The sequence below is a fragment of the Hipposideros armiger genome, unplaced genomic scaffold (assembly GCF_001890085.2).
Source record: "Hipposideros armiger isolate ML-2016 unplaced genomic scaffold, ASM189008v1 scaffold_181, whole genome shotgun sequence".
Classification (NCBI taxonomy): Eukaryota; Metazoa; Chordata; class Mammalia; order Chiroptera; family Hipposideridae; genus Hipposideros; species Hipposideros armiger.
Window position 1 is genome coordinate 715136 of NW_017731531.1, and position 20589 is coordinate 735724.

Genomic DNA, 20589 nt, shown 5'->3' on the forward strand with positions numbered 1-20589 from the left:
CACACACACGCGCGCGCACACACACACACACTGTCACTGACTTTGAGCAGGTCACGTCACCTGTCCAGGCCTTGGTTTCTTTGTGTGTGAAATGGGATTCATGGAGAAGGCAGAGAGCATCCCTGTGGGGCCAGGAGCTGGGCACTGCCTGTGAAGTGGTGAGGGCGCTGGCCCAGCTCCTTCCTCTGGGGTGCGATGGGGGCAGAGGAAACCCCGCTCTGACTCACTGACCCCTGGCAGGAGTATTCTAACGAGAGGCTGAAGCAGACCAACGAGATGCTCCGCGGCATCAAACTGCTCAAGCTGTACGCCTGGGAGAACATCTTCTGCACGCGGGTGGAGATGACCCGCAAGAAGGAGATGACCAGCCTCAGGGCCTTCGCCATCTACACCTCCATCTCCAGTGAGTCCACCCCAGCTGGCTGCCTATGTGCTCAGATAGGGTATCAGGGCCTGGGGAGGGGGTGGGAGTCGTAGAAGTGCAGGCTTCGGGGTCATCCAATCCAGCTGAGCCTCCAACTGACTCATGTAGCAGAGAGCCCCCAGAAATCACAGTGTTCTTCAGTCATTTGTCCAGAACACATGTATTGAGAGCGCGTTCTGTGTGGGGCACTGTGCTTGCCCTCAGGATACAGTGAAGAGAAAGAGAGATGGGGTCTTTGATATGGAATTGAGCCGAGAGGCAGCAGTAAACAAATCAGTAACAAGTTTTGAATCTCCTAAGTGTGAGGAGATGGAGCTGCCACTGCCATGGGGAGGACACAAGGAAGTTTCCATTTATCTGGGGCCCTGAGAAGGAGCAATGTTTTCTTTAAACACCAGAAGCTCAAGTTTGAGGTCCTCACAGGTGTATTTATACTAACTGAATTTACATTAATCAAGTGGTCTGGGAACCCCAAGCCCAGAAAATATAGAGAAGGGGAAAAAAAAGACCAAAACTGGTTAAAACGCCTAGGATCCCAGCAGACACACTTTCCAGAGAACACAGGCTCCCGTGGTGAACATTCCTGTGGAAAAAGGAGCCAATAATAAAGAAATTAAAATCCACTAGAGAAAAATGCACCACCAGGGTGAGTCAGCAAATACAAAAAATAGGAGAATTACTCCCTCAATATCTGGAGATGATAGAATGGTCTAGAATTAATGTGTATAAAATAGTTAAAGAGCTAAAGAAGGTATAAAACCTACAAGGCAAAACAGGAAAGTACCAGGGGAAAAGAAAGCCAAAAGAACTCCTAGAAATTAAAAATTTAGTCATTGAAATTAACTCAGTAGATAACAGTCCCCAGGTCAGAGTCAAGGCGTATGGAGGTCGCGTGATCGATGGAGTTCTGGCTCAGGTTTACCTCTCAGTTGGTCTAGTGGCTCCATGGACATGGTCCCTACCACCCCACCCCACCCCCGTGGTGGTTCCTGCCCAAGTGCATAATTGGGATGTCGATATTTAGCAGCTGGCAGACCTCACACTGGCTCCCTGACCTGTCCAATTTAAGAGCCATTATGGTAGGAAAGGCCAAAAGGAAGTCCCCAGAGAGGAAAAAAACAAATTGGAAACAACTCAGGGTATAGGTTATATGAAATGACATAGCTGAAGCGAGAATTTATGAATTAAAAGCTAGATCTGTGGAAAACACAGAATATGGCGAGGGAGGTAAATGGAAAATGTTTTCTCTAAGTTGGGAGAACCGTTTTACAGGTGGGAAAGTGAGGCCCAGAGGGGGGTGCCTTCCTGAGGTCACTCCTGAGGTTAATAGCCTGGCTCAGGCCACATCTCCAGAGTCTCTAACTCCCGGCCTTGAACTACTTTCCTCACAGAGCTGGGAATCTATATGGGCTGAAGAAGACTTAGGACCCAAAGGGCTACCATTTGCAGGCTATTTTCTCTTAGTAGAAGAGAAATAACCTAGAAGCGGCTCTGAAATGAGCGAGAAATAAGGAAGGATATTAGAAGAGATGAATAAGACTGACCACCTCCACTAGCTGAAATTTCATTGTGCCAGGAAGTGACACACCTGGGGGTGGCAGGTAGTGGGGCAGGAGTGGAAGGTGCGCTGGTGTCTCCAGATAGGCTCACAGAGAATGAGAGGATCCCTCAGGCCATCGGTGTGTTCCTTGTCTTCACGCTGCCTAGAGAGGGTCTGGCGGAGCCAGGTGGCCACCATCCAACCCAAAGGTTCTTACAGGGCAGGCTTGCACTGAGCACCAGGTGTCCTGCCTCCCTGTGTCCATCCAGACCCTGGTGTCCTGTGCCTCAAGCAGGGACCCTGGTCCAGTCAGCAGTGGCCAGGCTATCCACCATACATGGCTGCAGGATTTTTCTGTGGAAAGTCCTGCGAGGATCTGATTTTCTCAGACTGGAGCTGTGAGCATGGCAGGCAGCCGTTGCTTCCTGAATTCCTTGCCAAGACACTCCAGGTTGCTGATCTCACCCCTTTACCCTCATCCCTGACCCTGTGGCCTTGGACCCTCAGGTTGAGCACTCCATAGGACAGAAAAAATTGGGAAGGACCATCTAGGGAGCTCAGAAATTGGTGTCTTCAGACCCAGACCCTCTCCATCCTTCTCTCTGCCAACTCTGCCTGTCCCTGGGTCTGGTCGTGTTAACAGTAACCCCACACTGTGTAGCCCTCTGAGTTACAGACACCTGGCTTCCAGGCATCCCATCAGGGGGAACAGCTGCTGGGGTGGAAGAGGGTATCATACCACAGCCAGGTGACTTCCTCTCCCAGCAACAACGTGGCAGGGTAGGCGGGGCAGGTTCACCGTTGCTGCAGTGGGAGAGAGAAGGGAAGCAGCAAGGAAACTGGGGCACTGGGTCCCCAAGAGTCCTGGCAGCAGAGTAGGGGCAAACTTGAGTAATATAGATGGGGGCAGGTGGCAGCTACTTTGCTTCTAGGAGCTGTACAAAGACTTGACAATTAAGTACACGAACTTTCTACCATGTAAGTGCATAGTGGAAAGTTTGTGAACTTAATTGCCTGTATACTCATTTCGGGCATTCCAAGCTGCAACCGAGGATGTTTTTTTCCTAGGTAAACAACATCATAAGATGCCTAGGTTCCAGGCTAGCCCACTGAAGCCTATCTAGTAGGTGTTCTTTGTCCCATGGGGCCCTCAGAAGACTAGCCAGGGTTTTGTGAAGGGACCTGGGGAAAGGAGATGCTGTTGTCAAGAGCTGGGATGTCTCTGGAAGGAGGGAGGGGCTCTGGAGCCTAGAAAGGGTCTTCCCAGGGCCCCTCACCTATCTAGGACTCAGCGACCTAGAAAGGTAAACAGAGCAGCCCAGACTGGTCCCTGGAAGGGGCGCTGAGGAGGGAAAGAGAAGAGCCCTCTGGGAGAGCCCTGAAAGCCAAGTGCTGTTTGCTCAGCGTTGGCCCTTCCTGGGATGGGTTTCCTAGTGTTGGCCAGTGAGGGGGGAGAGACAGGGTGCTGGGGTGGGGGCACCTCCTGGCTGCAGGTATATGCTTTGAGTGTGCTTTTCACTTATCTCCTCCTGGACTTCCTGCCTTCTGCTCTCTATCACCAGGGATCAGGACACAGGTCATTAGGCTTGAGGTAATGGGACATCTTTTCTACTCACCCCTGGCGCCAGCCATGGGGTCCTGGCGCCACCCAGGAGCCCTGGAGTCACGTTTCTGGATGGAGCCCATCCTGGTGCTGCCTGCTGGGCTTTCAGCCTGTCATCCTATGCCAGGCAGTCAACCTCTCAGGCAGACATGTTACCCCCGATACTCTATCTGATGGCCTCACCGTCAGCATCACTGAGAGCGCCTACATGTAGCGCGCTGAGCTGGTGCAGGTGTATGGGGGTGGGGGTGGGGGTAAAAAGGAAATTGGGGCAGTTTCCCTGCTATCAAAATCCAGAATCAAAGAAAAACAGATGTAAGTTACTTGGTGGGTATTGAGGGAGCCCAGCCCCGTGCTAAGCAGTGAGGGATGCGAGAGACTGTAAGACGTGCTCCCTTCTCTCAAGGAGTTTATACTCTGCTGAACAGTCAGAGCTAACACACATGAAGCAGTGTGGCAGGGAGCCCTAAAGTGACTGCACTCAATCCTCATATCAACTTTGTGAGGTGTGTAGCTCTAGTGTCCCATTTTACAGCAGAGAAGACTGAGGCCCCGTGAAATGAAATGACTCACAGAGGTCCTCAGCCAGTAAAGGGCAGAGCACAGAGAAGAAGGAAGACCATGTGGACTGAGAGTTCACACAGAGCTTCGTGCAAGAGGAGGCTTGGGCCACACCTTTCAAGATGGGCAGGATTTCAATGAGTAGCGTGGGAAAAAGACAAAGTGGGGAAAAGCTGGAGGCAAGTGCTGTGGCCGTTTCCCTTAGGATCCTTATTTGCTTGCAGAAGCAGCATAACCCTAGGGACCCAGCCTGGCCATGCATTTGAGGACAAACTTTGCAGGAGTGACAAAGGGTTCCCAGGCTCTACCAGTCAACCAACCAGCATGCTGCCATTTTATTCAGTCCTTCGTGCAGCACCAATTTCAGAGCCTTCTCTTTGTGCCAGACTCTACAGAGGCCCTGGGGGTTATCGGGGAGGCAGGCATGGTCCTCACCCTCACTGCCCTGTGGGAGACCATGCCATGAACAGTATCTGGGCGTATGGTCAGACCATGGGGTCAGTTCCAAGTGCCCCACTTTCTCTTTTGTGGTCCTCACCATGCCCTGGCCTCTTTCGTTTCTTTTGTTCACTTATTTAACAATTTTTTTACTGGGCACCTACTATGTGCCAGGACTTGTGCTAAGCATGGGGGATGCAGTGGTGAAAAGAAACATAGACCCCTGCCTGCAAGGTTGCTCAGTCTGGTAGGGAAGCCAGACATAAAACTGTGTCGTGAGTGACAGGAACCGAAAGGGGTATTCTAGGCACCCACGAGAGGGATACCCAGCCTAGTCTTAGGGGTGGTGGGTGTCAAGGAAGCTTTGTCAGAGGTGAGGCCCATTGCTGATGCCTGAAGAATGACTACAAGTTAACCAGGTGAGGGGAAGAGTGTTCCAGGCACAAAGGCCACGAGGTGATAGTGTGTTTAAGACTTGAACAGAATTCGGTGAGAAGAGGAAAACAATACCAGATCACACAGGACCCGGTGCCCTGTGTTCAGGCCTCTAGGTTTTCTCCTGAGGCAGGGGAGCTATGGAAGGGGTTTAAGTAAAGGGAAGATGTGGTTTACCACATCTTGCAGGGTTCTGGGGTCCGGGGTCTGCCCTCTTCCCAGTCCGACCTGAACCACAGGCAGATGGGCCCTCCTTGAATGCATGTGACTGACCTCGTCACATCCTGAAAAACAAAACACAAACTCCAAAGCCCAGCACTGCTATGGGTGGGAGCGAAAGGGGCAAGATGGCGCTGGCGAGACTCATTCACAGGGCACCCAGCACCTGCCCCTTTTTCACAACCCAAGACTTGTGCTCCTCCTGCCCTCCTTGGTCATCCAGCCAGTGTCAGGAGACAAGGTGACCTCCAGATCTGATCCCCCTTCCTTCCTTCTCCAGCTTCCCTGAAATTCTGCCTCAATATCTGCCCTTCCCATCGCCAGCTGGTGCAGCCGCCGTGGGTTGCTGATGCGTATCCTGGCCTGCTTGGGCAGGGAGGTATAGCGGGGAGAGCTGGGGAGGTTCATCAGTTAAGGAGGCAGGAATCAGTGTGCCTTGCAGGGCCTCCTGCAGTGCTCCCACCACTGCCAGCGCCAGACACACCATTATCCTGCTTTCCTTCCTTCTCTGTTGACTTCAGAATGACACCCGGGCTGAAAGGGATATAGCCCTGTGTGCTTCAAAATATACTTTCCTCACCTGGTGGTACAACCTGCAATTAGGCCCAGACTATGAGCCTGCAGCTCCCCTTGGTCCCCCAGGGGGACAAAGCTTAAGTTAACCAGAGGTGTAAATGGCTGGCACGTGGCTTATGAAATATTTATCAATGCTTTGGAAATTAAAAGCCGCTGGTATTGTGGTGTGTGCTGGCACCTACAGGGCCAGGCAGTATTCCTGAGGCAAAGAAAGCTGGAGGGGCGGAGACCTGAGCCCAGCTTTCGTTTCTGTTGATTTGTGGTTTTGTTTCGTTGCAGGGGAGGTTATGAAAGGCTGACACATTATTCACTACTGTACCCCTAGAGCCCAGCATCACGTCTGGAACAGAGGAAACCCTCAAAAAATAATTTTTGAATGAATAAGTCTTATGGGATATTTTAGGGGAGGATTGAAATAACACCTACCCACACCTCTGCACCATTATAGAAAGGCTTTCGCTTTCAAAGGTGGCCTTTCAGGCCTGCCTGCCTGCAGCTGAACTTTTCCATAACAGCATCTCATTTACACATCATTTTGTCATCTTCTGCTTTCATATAGTGTTGCTTCACAGGATTTCTTGCTCCCTAACAGTCAAGATTTGAGCATTATCATGGTTTTGTTTGTTTGTTTGTTTGTTTGTCTTTCCTACATCAAATCAAAGTGAGTCAGCCCACCCCATGTCAAAGTTGGCGAGAAATCCATTCTTGATCATATATTTTTTTTTACCCCTCTACCACCTTTAGCATCTTACAGGGTCTTATGTGATTCAGAAAAATAGAGGCAAGGCCACAAGTCTTCAACCTATGACAGATGGGATGCTAAGCTCCCTTCCCTCCCTACCCCCCTCACTAGGGTGCTGGGGTGTCTGCTGAGCTCAGAGAGGTGCCAGAGCCTCCCATGCCTCCCGGTTTTTGGCACTGATATCCCCAGTTCCAGCCATGTCCACCCCAAGACCCAGTGGGGTGATCTTCAGAGAGGCCTTTAAAACACAAGCAGCTGGTGATTCCATCCCCCCATCCCCCACCCCAAAGGGCACCCAGAGCTCCCTGCACAAAGGCCGTCCTTGCAGGAGAGGGTGAGGGAAATGGAAACCTATATTTTCATTCTTTAGCGTCTCCATACAACAGCCAGAACAGGGTGGAAATTAGTTATATCACATGTATTCTCTCCTTGTTGCTGCATCAGCTTTGGAATACTCATTTTAAATTGTACTTGTCTCATTCCTCAAAGGAGTTCAGGCAGCTATAAGAATACAGAAAACAAAATAGAAAAAATATAACTTAAAAAAAATCACGACAAGGAAAACATGCAATAAAACAAAATGTCAATTATCACACATTTTCTGACTGTGGAATCTTCCTGAGAGGTGATGTACCACATTTCCTGAAACAAATTTACTTGTTGGATGTTGCCAGTTGATTTCGTGTCTGATGGGACTTGTGCTTCTCTTGAGTGGTTATGTATTGCAGATAAATTCCCAGGAGAGAGATTACAGGATCAGAAGGCCTAAACGTCTGCATGACTCGAGCTACAAAGCCCCAGATTACTTTCCAAGCTGAGTTGTACCGATTTACAACCTAACTGCGAGCCTGTTCTTTAGCGGGGGAGTTGAGCTCCAGGATGTGTGGGAGAGGCCTTGGCCTGGGGCAGAGGTCCAAGGGGTGGTGCACAGGTGCCTTCTGTAGCCTGAACCACTCCTCTTTGGTAATTCATGGGGTGGGCAGGGAAGAAAAGGAGGCCCCTGCCCTAAGGGAACTCCCTGGAATAACTGGCCCTGCAGGGGAGAGGCAAGGCTACCTCATGTTTGGAGCTATATGGTTGGTGATGGTCAAAGGCCCCAGGCCTCCTAGGAGTCCTGGTCCCCCTCGTTCTCCCCAGCCAATAATGGCTGCACTGTGTCCTAAGTCTCAGGTCTGGGTCCCTTCTACCGTAGGAAAACCAATAATGCTTATACCGCCCCTTCCAGAGCCTATGAGGGAGGGCTGTGGCATTGCAGTGGGCACCTGGAGACACGGAACCCTCTTCAGGAAGGAAAGTTAAAGCATGGTCAGGTATGATACTGGTGTTGATAAAAAGCCCTGTGGTCAGAGAGATTAGCAGTGGCCCTAGAGCTCCAGCCGTATCTCCCCCGTGAGGTTGGAAGCTCTGCAATGACCGCGTCCCCCTTGTCAGATTAGGAATCCAACAAGACGGGTACAATGTCTTTCCTGCCTGCTTAGGAGCTCTCTAGGGTTATTTCCCTTTCTCCCCAGTATGTCAGAACCTTCTTGGGAGCATAGTTCTGTCTCCTTCCTCAAACCAGGAACCCGCTGAGGGCAGGGGCCATGTCCTCCCACCCACTCGGGAGTCCACGTGTCTAGCATACACTGTGTATGTACTAGTTGGTGCCGGATTCTTGGAGTAGGTGGACAGTCAGCTTCTGGGAATAGTGTTGGCTGTCTGGACTTCTTCAGTGTCAGAGACTTCGCCTTTCATTAGGCAGGGGCCGTATGCTCAGGCTGAGCCCTCTGCCTCTGGCTCCTGGCTCCTGACTCGTCCTGCTTTCATTTGGCTAATTACAGAACCAGACTCTCTTCTGGGCTGGCCTGGATGGCAGAAGCTCCTGGAAGAAGGAGGATGAGATGGCAAGCTAAATGGTCATCTCTTACGCTAGAAGGGCTGCTCTCTCTGGAAGTCCAGGACCTCATGCCCAAATTCTGGGCATCTCGCACATTGGGCCAGAGGAGCAGGGCTAAACTAGCAGCTAGTGAGGTATGAGACTCCCGCAGCACTTAGGGCTCACAGAGCCTGTTCCCCACGTTATCTCCCCTCACCTCGGAGAGAGCCAGAGTGTGCGAACAAGTTAAGTATAAGTTTACAAAAATCAGGTGAAGAAACGGAGGCACAGAGATAAGAAATGGCCTGCCCAGGGTTACACAGCTTATACCTAACAGGGACTCCACCCTTCTCTGACTTTAAGCTCAGCTCTTTTTTTTTCCTCTGGTGTCCCTGAGGGCTACACTTTAAACAGAATAAGGAGGGGACCTCTGTTGCGGCAAACCAATGGGCCCACCTGGGCATGGACTCAGCCTCAGGGCTAAGGGAGACCCTGTTTTAAGCTGTCCTTAGCCACTGATACCTCAGTGTGAATGAATTTGAAATCCTTCCCAAGAGCCATGGGAGATTAGGAAGCCTTGAAGCCTCCGAGAGAACCCAGCTTGGGGGGAGCACAGAGACCAGAGGCAGAGGAAGCAGTAGCAATCAGGTGCCTCAGAAACACAAGCTGTTGAGCTCACAGCCGACTCCCCCATCCCGTCTCCTACCACTGTTTCATGGGGCTTCCTTCACACGGTTCACATGGAGCAGAAGAGGAACATTTAAGCCTTTATTTGAAGGCATAAGTCTCAGACATAGGACAAGAGTCCTGAGGAAAACAGGTGAAGAGCCGGAGGTGCCACAGGGCTAGACCTCTGCCCCTACCCGACCCCAACCCCACCTGCAGGCTGGGGAAAGGACCCCACAGGCCACACTGCCTCCAGGCCAGCCTGGGCACCTTCATTGTTAGCTGTCTCATCCCTCCCACTAAGCCTCCCCTGTGCTTCCTCCACAGTTTTCATGAACACGGCCATCCCCATTGCAGCTGTCCTCATCGTAAGTAGATCCTTCCTCCATCTCCTGGTGGGATGCGGGGGGCAGAATGTCTGGAATGAGAGGTCGCCCAGGGTTCGGCCTTTCTGCACAGGGACTTCGTAAGAAGGCTTGGCATTGGGGCTGAAAATAGGGCAATGGACTGAAAGTCTAAATACGAGGCGGGTCCCTCCCCCTCGTCCCCGCCAAGGAGAAAGGGGCCTCGGCCTCTGGGCCTGGAAGACGTGAGGCTTGGTCTGTAAAGAAATTAAGCTTTCTTTTGAAAATAGCTACCAACCCTTTAAATTATAAAAGTGAAACGTGTTTATTGTAGAAATGTTGGGAAATTCAGAAAGCAAAGGCCAGAGAGAATTTAAATCACCCACAATCCCATGGGCAGCATCTTTGATGTGTTTCTTTCCAGTCTCTTTTAAGGCACATAATATGACCTTTTCACAAAAATAGGATTGCGCGGCATGTGCAGTTTTGTAGCCCGCCTTTTGAAATGTAAGAATACAGTCCAAACAATTCTCCATGTCATTACAGTAGAGGTTTTTTTTAAAGAGAGTTTGACCAAAGCGATGTGGGAGCTCAGCCGCGGGGGCCAGCAGCGTGCCCTTGCAGAAAAGCCTGAATCCCCACGAGCCCGCGGCCCCTTCACCCAGGATTCCCATCACCCTGGCTTCTGTGATGGCGGCAGTTCTTTAAAAAGATGCATTGATTTCCCCCGGGGCCAGTGTCCCTGAGCTGTGGCGAGTTCACAGCCTGTCAAGCATACTTGGGAATTCACTTTCGATGTGATTTATTGTCCTGCTTCTGGCCTGGCCCTTCAGGGAACTCTGGGAAACACAGGCAGCTGAGCCAGCCAGGTAGTTGGGGGCAAGCACTGTGACCAGGTGGTTAGTAATTCTTGTGTTTCCATTGTCCCATCTGAGGACTGCTGTCTGAGAGCGGGCAGAGCTGATCTAACCGGAGGGCTCCTCCCTGGTCATTCCTGGCAACGAGGGGGTAGGACAGGGAGGGAGCAGCCCCGGCCCTCCAGCTTGAAGCCCTGAACGTGCTGAGGACGTTGCCATGAGATGACTGTGAGGATGATGAAGGTGTCTCTAGCTGAAAGGTCTCCTTGGGTGCCATATTCCAGACCTCTTGTTTCCTTCCTATGGACTGAGTGTTTCCAGTGTGGGAGGGGCCCACGCTCTGTCATCCCTGTCTTACATGTGCCTCTGTCCACAGACCTTCGTGGGCCACGTCAGCTTCTTCAAGGAGGCCGACTTCTCACCCTCAGTGGCCTTCGCCTCCCTGTCCCTCTTCCACATCCTGGTCACGCCACTGTTCCTGCTGTCTAGTGTGGTCCGGTCTACCGTCAAAGCGCTAGTCAGGTGAGAAGTGGGCCCAGCAGGGCACTGGGCAGGTAGCTCATGTGGCAGCCCTAGGACTGCTCTGGTGACCACTGCAACCACACCTGTTTGCTCCCAGGACACACCTCGCCATTGGACTGGCCCTCGCTGAACTGGTGGTGGTTGGTCAGAGGGACATAGGCCATATGTGACTCCCCTCCATGCCACCCTTTGCGAAAAAACTAGCCAACCTGATTGCATGCCTCCAAGGAGAGGGAACTCAATGTCACAACCTCCAAGATAACTCTGTAAAAAAAAAAAAAAGAGCCAAAATTGGTATATCTTTATAAATTCTACCCATTGGTCCTAGTTCCACCCTCCAGAGCCCCCCAGAATAACCACCTTCCCTTTCCCATAAGAGAGCCTCTTGGATTTAAGAAGGTACCCACTGAATCTTTGTCCTCCCCAGGTTGAGCATCCCCTCTTCTTCCCATGGGTCCCCGAGCCTTCCAACCCCCGTCAGTGCCTGCACACCCTATCCCGGATTGGCCCACGGCTCTTGGAGGCCCCCACTTCCAGGCTTTAGAGCCAAGTGCTGACTCTGCCAGTCTCCCAGAGGCATCACCCTCTTAGGAAAGAAAGCCTGAAGGTAGAGGGCTGAGGCTTTAACTGGAGAGTATCATAGCTGGAATGGAAGGTCTCCTTAGGCCTCTGAAATAGCTCCCTGAAACCAATGGCCTGTCATGTCTCTTGGGAGAGCTAGCTATGACCTTTCCCATCACCAGTAGGACGGTAATAAATGTCCTCTGTACCCAGGCCCCTTCAGCCTTGAGGAAAGTGATACCCCTGCCTCATGGGACCCTTGTAGGTACTAGGCAGCTGGCAGGAAGGAGTAGCTGTTGGAATGAAGTAGCTGATAGAAGGAGCAACTTACATGTGGCAGCCCTAGGACTTGCTCTGGTGACCACTGCAACCGCACCTGTTTGGTCCCAGGATACACCTCTCCATCGATCTGGCAGCTCTGGCAGGGGTTCAAGGATGGAAGGGGCATAACTCAGCAGAACTATTGTCAGGGGAATATCTAACCAGGGAGTAACAGGCCAGAAAAAGATCAATTCCCATTTCCAGGGTTGGCTGCGCTGACTCAGTTTTATTGGCCATACCATTGTAACTTCTAATGATCACCCTTCCTCCCCCACTGCCACCCCAGCCCCTGGGATTCTGCATAGAAACCACAGGTTCAAGATGCTGCACCTGTTGGAAGTCTCTTGTGCTGATTCAGAAGCATTTCCATATGCAGACACTCCTAATCTCACTGTCACCGGGGTAGCTGAGGCCTTTTTCAAGAGGGAGAACAGACTCTGGGCTGAAGGCGGGAGCAGGTCAATGGCTGCTGAGAGTGATGGATCAAGGAGAGACGGGAATGAGGCAGAGGCTGGCTTCTCCTGGTCAGGAAAGGGGGGATCATGCACAGAACAGAAGCCGGGGACTACAGCCCGTTTAGAACCCAGACTGTTTTTGCCTTGAGAGTTGGAGGGCTTGTCTGGCCCCAGGCCTGTTGGACACTTAGCAAAAGGGAGGAAAGGGGTATACCAATAATTCTCGAGCTTTCTCAGACAGCTTCCACACCCCCAGGGATGAGAGAGAATGAACCGAAACTTCAGGAGCCTCCCCTGGGTCCATAGGGAAATTCTCTGGTGGGGAAGGGGGTGGGGGAGAAGCCTTCTCCTCCATGAGCTGGGAACAATAACACCTCCCCCACACCTCCCCCAGCAGGATGAAATTATATGCTCATAAAGCATTTAACACAGTGTCTGGCTTATAGTACATGCTCAATAAACATGACCTACTGTTACTAACCAATCTTAATCCTAACTAACCTTAACCCTGATCAACCTTAACTTGAGCAACAACTGATAAGGCCCAACACCAACTACCCTTCAGTCTATCCAACCTTAACATTAAATGAACCCTAAAATTAACCAAATCCACCATAATCCAGACCCCAACCTACTCTACTGACTGACTAACCAACCCTGACAAATCCTGGTAACACCTATTGCCCCCAACACGGATGCCCCCTGCTCTGTCTCCCTCCACTGGGGGCTTTGTGGGGGCTGCACCCCAGAACATGGAACCTTCTCATAGCTGCCCTCTCAGGCTGTGCCCTCTCCCCTCTCCCCTCCCCTCTGCCCCTGGCAGGGGTGAGGGGTGTCTCTGTGCTTCCTCTGCAGTGTGCAAAAGCTGAGTGAGTTCCTGTCCAGTGCGGAGATCCGAGAGGAGCAGTGTGCTCCCCGGGAGCCTGTGCCCCAGGGCCAAGCCAGCAAGTACCAGGCGTTGGTGAGTGTCCAGCCTCCCCTTGTTACCGGGCCCTCAGCTCTTCCACACAGGAAAGGGGTCTCCCTTCCCTGTGGGGCTCCCAGCCCCATGGACCCTCATCTCCTCCTAACTATCCCTAGCCCCTCAAGGTTGTGAACCGCAAGCGTCCAGCCCGGGAGGACTGTCAGGGGCTCACAGGCCCACTGCAGAGTCTGGCCCCCAGTGCAGATGGGGATGCTGACAACTGCTGTGTCCAGGTGAGTCCTAGATCCTGTACCCCATGCCTGACCCCCCAGCCCCATCTCCAGGAGAAAGCTCAGCACCTGAAGAGCCAGAGACCTGAGTATTGAGTCCTCTGCCCCAAATCACTCGCTACCTATAGGGTCCATAGGAGTCCCGGGGCCAGGAACACGTCTTGCATCTCCACCTTGTCAGGGGTAGGGGAGGGCCCATGGCTGCCCTCCTGGGGACGGTGTCTCAGGCAAGGGTCGGCATGAGAAGGCTACTCTCCCACTCCTCTGCCTTGGAGGTGATCCAGGGACTGGAACCGGTGTTTTTTGGCTTTCGTGAGGGAGGGGAGGCAAGAGACTTTCACGCTGAGAATCCAGCTGCCTTTCTGTTGTCTTCTGGGTGCTGGTGTGTCACCAATGCAGATCATCGGAGGCTTCTTCACATGGACCCCGGATGGAATCCCCACGCTGTCCAACATCACCATCCGCATCCCCCGAGGTACAGCCCAGCTCACCCCTCTGTCATGGTCTGGAGGGGTACGCCTCCAAGTTGTGTTTGAAGTGCCCCCTCCCCATGTCCCATCAAATGACATGGAGAGAAAAGGGAAAATCAGCATTCACTGAGACCTGCTTTATGGGCACCCTTCTGGGGTGCTCTGGGGTATGAATGCTAGAGAGGGGGTGGGCTTCATCCTCGAGGAGTCCATGTGCTTGGCGGGAGTGCAGCCGCAAGGACAGGGCTAGCAGGGGGCCCTGATGCCAAACCGACGGGTGCAGAGTTTGGGCGCTTCACAGAAAGGTCAGACCCAAGTTGCCATGGAAGGCATTGTGGAAGAGGTGGGGGTTGTGGAGAATAAGCAGGGTCCTTTGGGCCATAGGCAGGGTGGCCATTCTGGCAGGGACAGCAGCACGAGGCGAGCATGGAAGGGGGCGGAGGAGGGGCCCAGGGTGGCGATAGTGCGACCATGAGGAGCTGGGCTCACACTGGGGAGCAATGGAAGGGAGAGACACGTGCTTGGGAAGGGGGGTCGGTGATGAGGAAGGACCTGGGGAGCCGGAAGGAGAGCAGAGGCTTCCAGAAGGAAAGGCTCAAAGGGAGAAAGGACTCCCTGAGGATTATAGGTAGGAGGAAAGCAAATGGGGGCCCAGGCCAGGCTGTCTGTCTGTCTTCCTGGGTGGTGGCTGTTCAGACTCCCTCTTGGCCCCACTCCCATCTGTCGCCCTCCCCCCACTGCAGGCCAGCTGACCATGATCGTGGGACAGGTGGGCTGTGGCAAGTCCTCACTGCTCCTTGCCACCCTGGGGGAAATGCAGAAGGTCTCAGGGGCCGTCTTCTGGAACAGGTAATAGACACACCCTCGGGGCTCCGTTAGTGGGGAGAGACTGACGTTAGTGGTGGGCAGGTGGGCAGCCCTCCTTTCAGTCATACTGCTCAGCTGAGCATGCACTGTGCATTCTGTGTGTTCAATGAGTACTCAATAAATGCTGTTAATTGTTATTCTCTCCTTCATTAGTACTTACTAAACCCTTACTATGTATGTGCCAGGTACTTTGCTAAGTCCTCTGCATGTATAATTCCATTTAATCCTTATGACAACCAGCAAGGTTGAGCGCTGTTAACAGTTCTCATTGTATGGGTGAGGGTTAAACGATTTGCCCTAATTCACCCAGCTAATAAGTGGCAGAGCTGGAATTCAAACTCAGTTCTCTTTGACTCCAAAGCCCATGCTCGCTCAGCAGCACTGCCTCCCAGCGTGGGGAACTGCGACATAAACATTGGTTTCTGGCTTAATCATCAGCAAAGCTCGGAGAGACCATTCAGTGGCTATTTCGCGGAGCCAAAAATAACCCAGATAAACATGGGTTTCTGGGGAAAGATCACTATCTTAATTAAAGAGCCAGAACCCCAGACTCTGTTGTTTTCACCCGATGGAGGTTTGTAGTGCTTGTTCAGGAATAAAGACTGTGGGCATTTCAGCAGAGGGCAAACTTTCCCCAGCAATCATTTCTAGGGGGAAATTATCATTCAAGGTGTCAGGTCTTTCATGAGCGTGAGTGCAGAACCGAGCAGAGAGAAAGACCTTGAGCCCAGTGTCTGAATATCTGTGTGTACCCCCATTTGCTGCTTTCCCAAACTGTCCCTAAATGGTCCACCCAACAGGTGGCACGTTTCCCTCCTCCATGGGACTGTGGGTGGCAGACGCGCCCCTTGGGTTTCCATTGAACTCAGTCTCTGGAGCCTTAATTCCATCAGGAATGTGCTGTGTTTGGGGGGACGGAGGGATCTCTGCTTTCATTCCCCATCTTCTTGGGGAGTTTCTTAACATAGCGTGACTGGGGCAGTCCAAGCATTAGGTTGGAGGTCTCTTTGCCCGTCGCTTGTGGAATGAGGATCCCTTGCCTGTTGGTTGATAGTGTGTGTCTGTGATAGGAAGACAGGAGCCCCCAGTGAACTGGGAATGGAAGAAAGCAGCCAGTTTTGATTGGGCATCTGCTACAGGCCAGGCCCTTTGCTAAGCTCATTGCAAGCATGATCTCATTGAAGCCTCCCACTAAACCTCTCACTGGGTATTTCACCCCATTATACAGAAGTAGAAACTGAGGATAGAGAAGTCAGGAGATGTACAGGTCAGTGTGTGGAGCAGGGACCCAAGCCAAGGCTCTTTCCCTGGCTCCTGGCTGGTGTCCCATGGGTCCAGTCCCTGGGATTATTCTCCAAGTTCCATGCAGAGGGCAAGCTGAACCCAGGCCCACTCTGAGCACAGGCCTTTTCTAGATGGGATTACAGAGCACAGAGGTAGGGGCTGCCCCTGAATTCCCCTGGCTGTGTCCCGCTCAGTGTGAGTCAAACCCCCTCTGAGCCTGATCCGTTTGCCCCACTTTCTTCATCTCCTCCCACCCCCCTCACCCTCGGGTGCCTTCACACCAGCGTCAGTACCTCTTTGTCCTCTGCATAGCAGTGGCAGGCATGCTTAGCAAGGACTCAGCCCTACCTTGGCCCCCACTTCTTCTCCAAGCTGTGCCAACCCTCACTCAGGGTCTGACTGCTGCCTCCTCTCTCTTCAGAAACCTCTGCCCCAACCCGGGGATACAAGGCACCTCTCCAAGATAATGGAGCACCTCTGTGTGCCTGACACTGTGCAAGGCACTTTATTTACTTCATTGTCTCAGTCAGTCTTCACCCAACTGTGACTTAGGGAATTTTATCCCCATTTAACAGATGAGGAAACTGAGGTGACACAAGTTGCCCAAGGCCACCCACCTCTTAAAATGGCAGAGTGGGATTTGCACTCAGGTGCTCAAGTGCGTGGGCTTTCCGCTGTGTGCTGAGAAAAGGGGCTCAAAGGGAAACATGAAAAAATCACTTGTGGGCCGGCCGAGTGGCTCAGTTGGTTAAGAGCTCGCTCAAGTGTTTGAGCTCTGAGCAACAGCGGTTCGATTCCCGGCCGGAGCTGAGCAGCCACTGAGCTGTCAACAGGTGGCAGGATGGCTCAGCTTAAAAAAAAATAAAATAAAATCACTTGCCTGACAGTCCAATAGCCAGCAGCCCAATGGCCGTCACCCCGCCCTCACCTCCTCAGCAGAGCCACCACATGAGTGCTCACAGCTCTGTCCTCATCAGCACTCTCCTCAACAGGCAGCCTGGGCCCCAGCTCCTGGCTCTGTTTGAGGCTTGGGGAGGGGGAGATGGTGAAAAGGTTCTTATTTTCCCGGGATCCACTTTGCCTTCCTCCACAGTACACTTCCTTCCCAAGCGTAGTGAAGCACATCAGGATAGCCTGCAGCCCTAGGAAGCTGTGAGAGTTTGTTTGTGACTCAACTCATGCTCCAATTTCTCCATATTTCCTGAGCACCTACTGTGTGCCAGACCCTGGGCACAACAACAGGAATGCCAAAACGATTAAGACATGGCCCCTGTTTGTAAGGGAGGGAAAGGAGATCAGTGACATCCTCAAGCAGAGAAACAAGGAACTCTGCGGTCAAGGAGAGAAGGCGCGTGTGGATGTGGTATTTGAGCCTTGAAGGATGAGTGTGGTTCCCTCAGACGGAAAAGGCAAGAGTGGGAGAGGAAGGTGTTCCAGGCAGGAGTATCGGCCTGGGCGCAGTCCTGTTGATATGAAAGAACATGGTTCTCATACCTGGAGGAGTGGGGATGTGGGTGCAGCGGTGGGAGACAGGACTGAAGAAGTGGTCTGGGTTCTGGTCAGACATTGCTATGTGCCAGGTCTGGGACATGAGATTTAGCCTGAAGGCTGTAGAGGAATCATGCTGGCTATAAAGGACGAGGGATCAGAGAGGGGGCGGGGGGGGGGGTGCTGCAGGAAGAGGGACCAGTTAGGAGTTCATTACAATAGCTGGGAGAAGGAGGAGTCTGGGGAGACACAAATCAGTGGCTTCATGTGCTGTTTGTCTCTCAAAACCCTGGAAATGTACGCAGCTCTGTCCAGCCCCCTTGTCTTGGGCAATGAGTTAACTGTGGGGCTGTGTGTTGAGGACCTCCCTCCATTACTTGCAGGAGCTCCATGCCTCAAACGCTGGACCTCAGGTCTGCAGGGGGGTGTTGGACTTGCAACGTGAGCCAAGAGCCAAATAGCATTTGAGCTGGTAGCCTTCCTGTCTGCAGCCAGAGGCGAGGGCGATGCCAGGCTGTTCTGATGTTTTTTCACGCATACCAGGGCCACGGCCTGGTGACCAGGCAGCCAGGAAGAGTTCCAGGAGGCACAAGGCCGAGGGTTAGGGGATTAGGAGGTGCAGAATGGAGAATGCCCTGGGGAGATTGGTTTGTTTGTACAACTGTGCATTTCTTCCTTCAATGAACAAATGAGCAGTGTGGCTGAGCACACTGGAGCCAGGCTGCCTGGGTTCAAATCTGGGCTCTGTGCTTTGGGAAACTCTGTGACCTTTCTGTACTGGTTTCCCCTTATTACCCATGGGGTTGATGTGAGGCTTAACCTAGCGTGTAGTAAGTGCCCCATAAATATTACTATAAATAGTATTCTTTGGCAATGTACTTCTATGCCAGGAATAAAATTCTTCTATTGCTCGTTAATTGTACGCCAACCTTTCTCCCTGGAGAGATTGGCGTGAGCTCCCTGAGGACAGGGACCATATCTCATCTGCCTCTCTGTATCCACAGTGCCTTTGCTAAGTGAATTCATTTGCTGAATGAGTGAACCAAAGCCAACTTATGACCTTCAAGAGATGGTTGTTACAAATGTGTCAGTACACCTCTCTCCTTCCCATGTGCGTTTGCCCAAATGCTCCCCTAACCCAGAATTCCACCACCCACCTTCTCCACCAACGTTTGGAATGAGTGATTCCTATCAGCGCATGTCTCACACTGTATTGTGACTATCTGCTGATGGGTCTGTCTCCCCCACGACACCGAGCTCCTTGAGGACGGGGCTGGAAGATTATTCTGTGTTGCACCCCAGTGTACACCGGTGCCCAGCACAGGATGTATATTTTGTGAACTGCGCTGTGCAGGCTACTGTTTAATAATAGAAGAGAAGGCCTGGCCCCTGCCCTCAGGGAGCTCACCAGTCGTGGTGGACAGAAGCATGCAGATAGAGCCCTAGGAAGGGCATGGAGTGCCCATCGGGTAAGAGCCAGCATTCCGGGCAGGAGCGTCACTGAGGCAGCCCTGAGCGGACCCAGCATGTCAGCCACCTGGGTCCAGGTCTCAGGGAGAACCAGGTAGCTCCCAAACATTCACTTTAATAATAGTCACCTGCTCCTGCCTGGCGCTCTGCTTCAGTGCACTGTCCACCTGGGAATTTTCAAACTCTCTCCTTAATCTTTAAGAAGAAAACATTTTGATAAAAAGCCCGTATTAGCAGATTTACTCAAGTGAAATGCTTTCCCTGGAAATGGGGCCATTAACGTCTGCAGTAGAATGATTTTAAACGTCCCCAGGGAGCCAGCAGGAAGCTGAGCCCCAGAGGAAAGCATGGGGTGGGGAGAAAGGACCCACTTCCTTATGAGGAACTGCAGATTGGCCTCACTGAGCTGCCCGCTGCCCCTGCCCCCGCCACTTACTGAGGCTTCCACGTCAACTATGTATTTTTTCTGTCTGCCCACTCAGGAGGCCTAGGCCCTGCTTGTCCCGGGCCTGCCTCAGGAAATTGTTGCTGTGTGGTAGTTCGTGTGAAGGCTGCCTCCCGAGACCCCTGATTCCCGACGGGTGAGAAATAGGCTCTTCTCAGAAGCACCCTGTTGTCCCATCTGCCCATACAGTTCCTGGGGCCTTTAGGGAGTTGGGGTCAGGGGCTCAGGTGTACCCCAGGTTTCCAGAAGGAGACAGGTGTGATGAGATGGTAGGCAGATAGGAGAAGGGACACTGCATGGAGCCAGGCTTGGGAACCAGATGGTCTGGGGTTGTAGTCCTAACTCTGCCACTCACTGGCTGTGTGACCTTGGGCAGGTTGATTCACCTCTCTGAAGCTTAGTTTCCTCAGCTGAACAATGAGAAAACCCTTTCCTCTCTTAGAGATTTGGCATTAGGACCAATGACATCAATTGGAAGGGGCACTGTGGGTGAAAGGTGACGTCTCAGGGCAGCGACAAGCCTGTCTAGGGCAGGAAGACAGGAATGCAGAGACTCTAAGTCTTAACTTCTTTTTCCAACCTCAAGTTCCACCCCTTCCCTTTTTATTTATTGCTGGGATCATAAATGAATGTTGGGCCTGTTCAGTTCCTCCTCTGCCTGCACCTTTGGGACCAAGCACTAAGCTGAAAGAATGATCCCCCCACCCCTCAACTCCATGCCCTTCCCTCCAACTAGCTAGAAGCTGTATTTATAATATACTTTCCCAATGTCACTGTGAGGTTTGTATCATTACCCCAATTTTATAGATAAGGAAACTGAGGCTCCTCTAAACAAAGGGACTTGCCTTAGATTTCACAACCAGTGAGTAGAGAAGCCCCTTGGATACAAACTTTAGAGCCCATATTCTTCCCACTTCTCCAGGCTGCCTGCACTCACATGCTGCCTCCTCCTCTAATCTAGCTGCCCTCCCTCCATCTCCGCTGTCTCAGGCCTTCCCCATTCAAGCTCCAGCTCAGCGGTATCTTCCTATGAGCCCTTCCTCACCTTCTCAAATTTCTTCCTCCTCCAAACTACTTTTTAAAAATTATATTTTTTTCCTCTGATTCTAAAAGAATATACATTAAATTAGAAAAGAGACACAACTATAAAGAAGATAAAAACCACCTAACATCCCATCATCCAGAAGCTTCCAGTCTTTTCTTTATTCATTTGCATATGTGTGTGTGTGTGTGTGTGTGTGTGTGTGTGTGT

The 20589-nt window shown here is 52.0% G+C and overlaps 1 protein-coding gene across 10 annotated transcripts in view; it reads left to right on the plus strand.

The window, feature by feature from the left end:
- ABCC8 (ATP binding cassette subfamily C member 8) overlaps window positions 1-20589 on the plus strand; it is a 76456-nt gene that overhangs the window by 30644 nt on the left and 25223 nt on the right. For all 10 annotated transcript variants that reach the window (XM_019652538.1, XM_019652540.1, XM_019652539.1 and 7 more), the window contains 7 exons: window positions 241-403; window positions 9387-9427; window positions 10637-10782; window positions 12975-13080; window positions 13200-13316; window positions 13713-13788; window positions 14527-14632. In XM_019652538.1, coding sequence (XP_019508083.1) covers window positions 241-403; window positions 9387-9427; window positions 10637-10782; window positions 12975-13080; window positions 13200-13316; window positions 13713-13788; window positions 14527-14632 — 755 coding nt within the window. The remainder of the gene's footprint in view (window positions 1-240; window positions 404-9386; window positions 9428-10636; window positions 10783-12974; window positions 13081-13199; window positions 13317-13712; window positions 13789-14526; window positions 14633-20589) is intronic.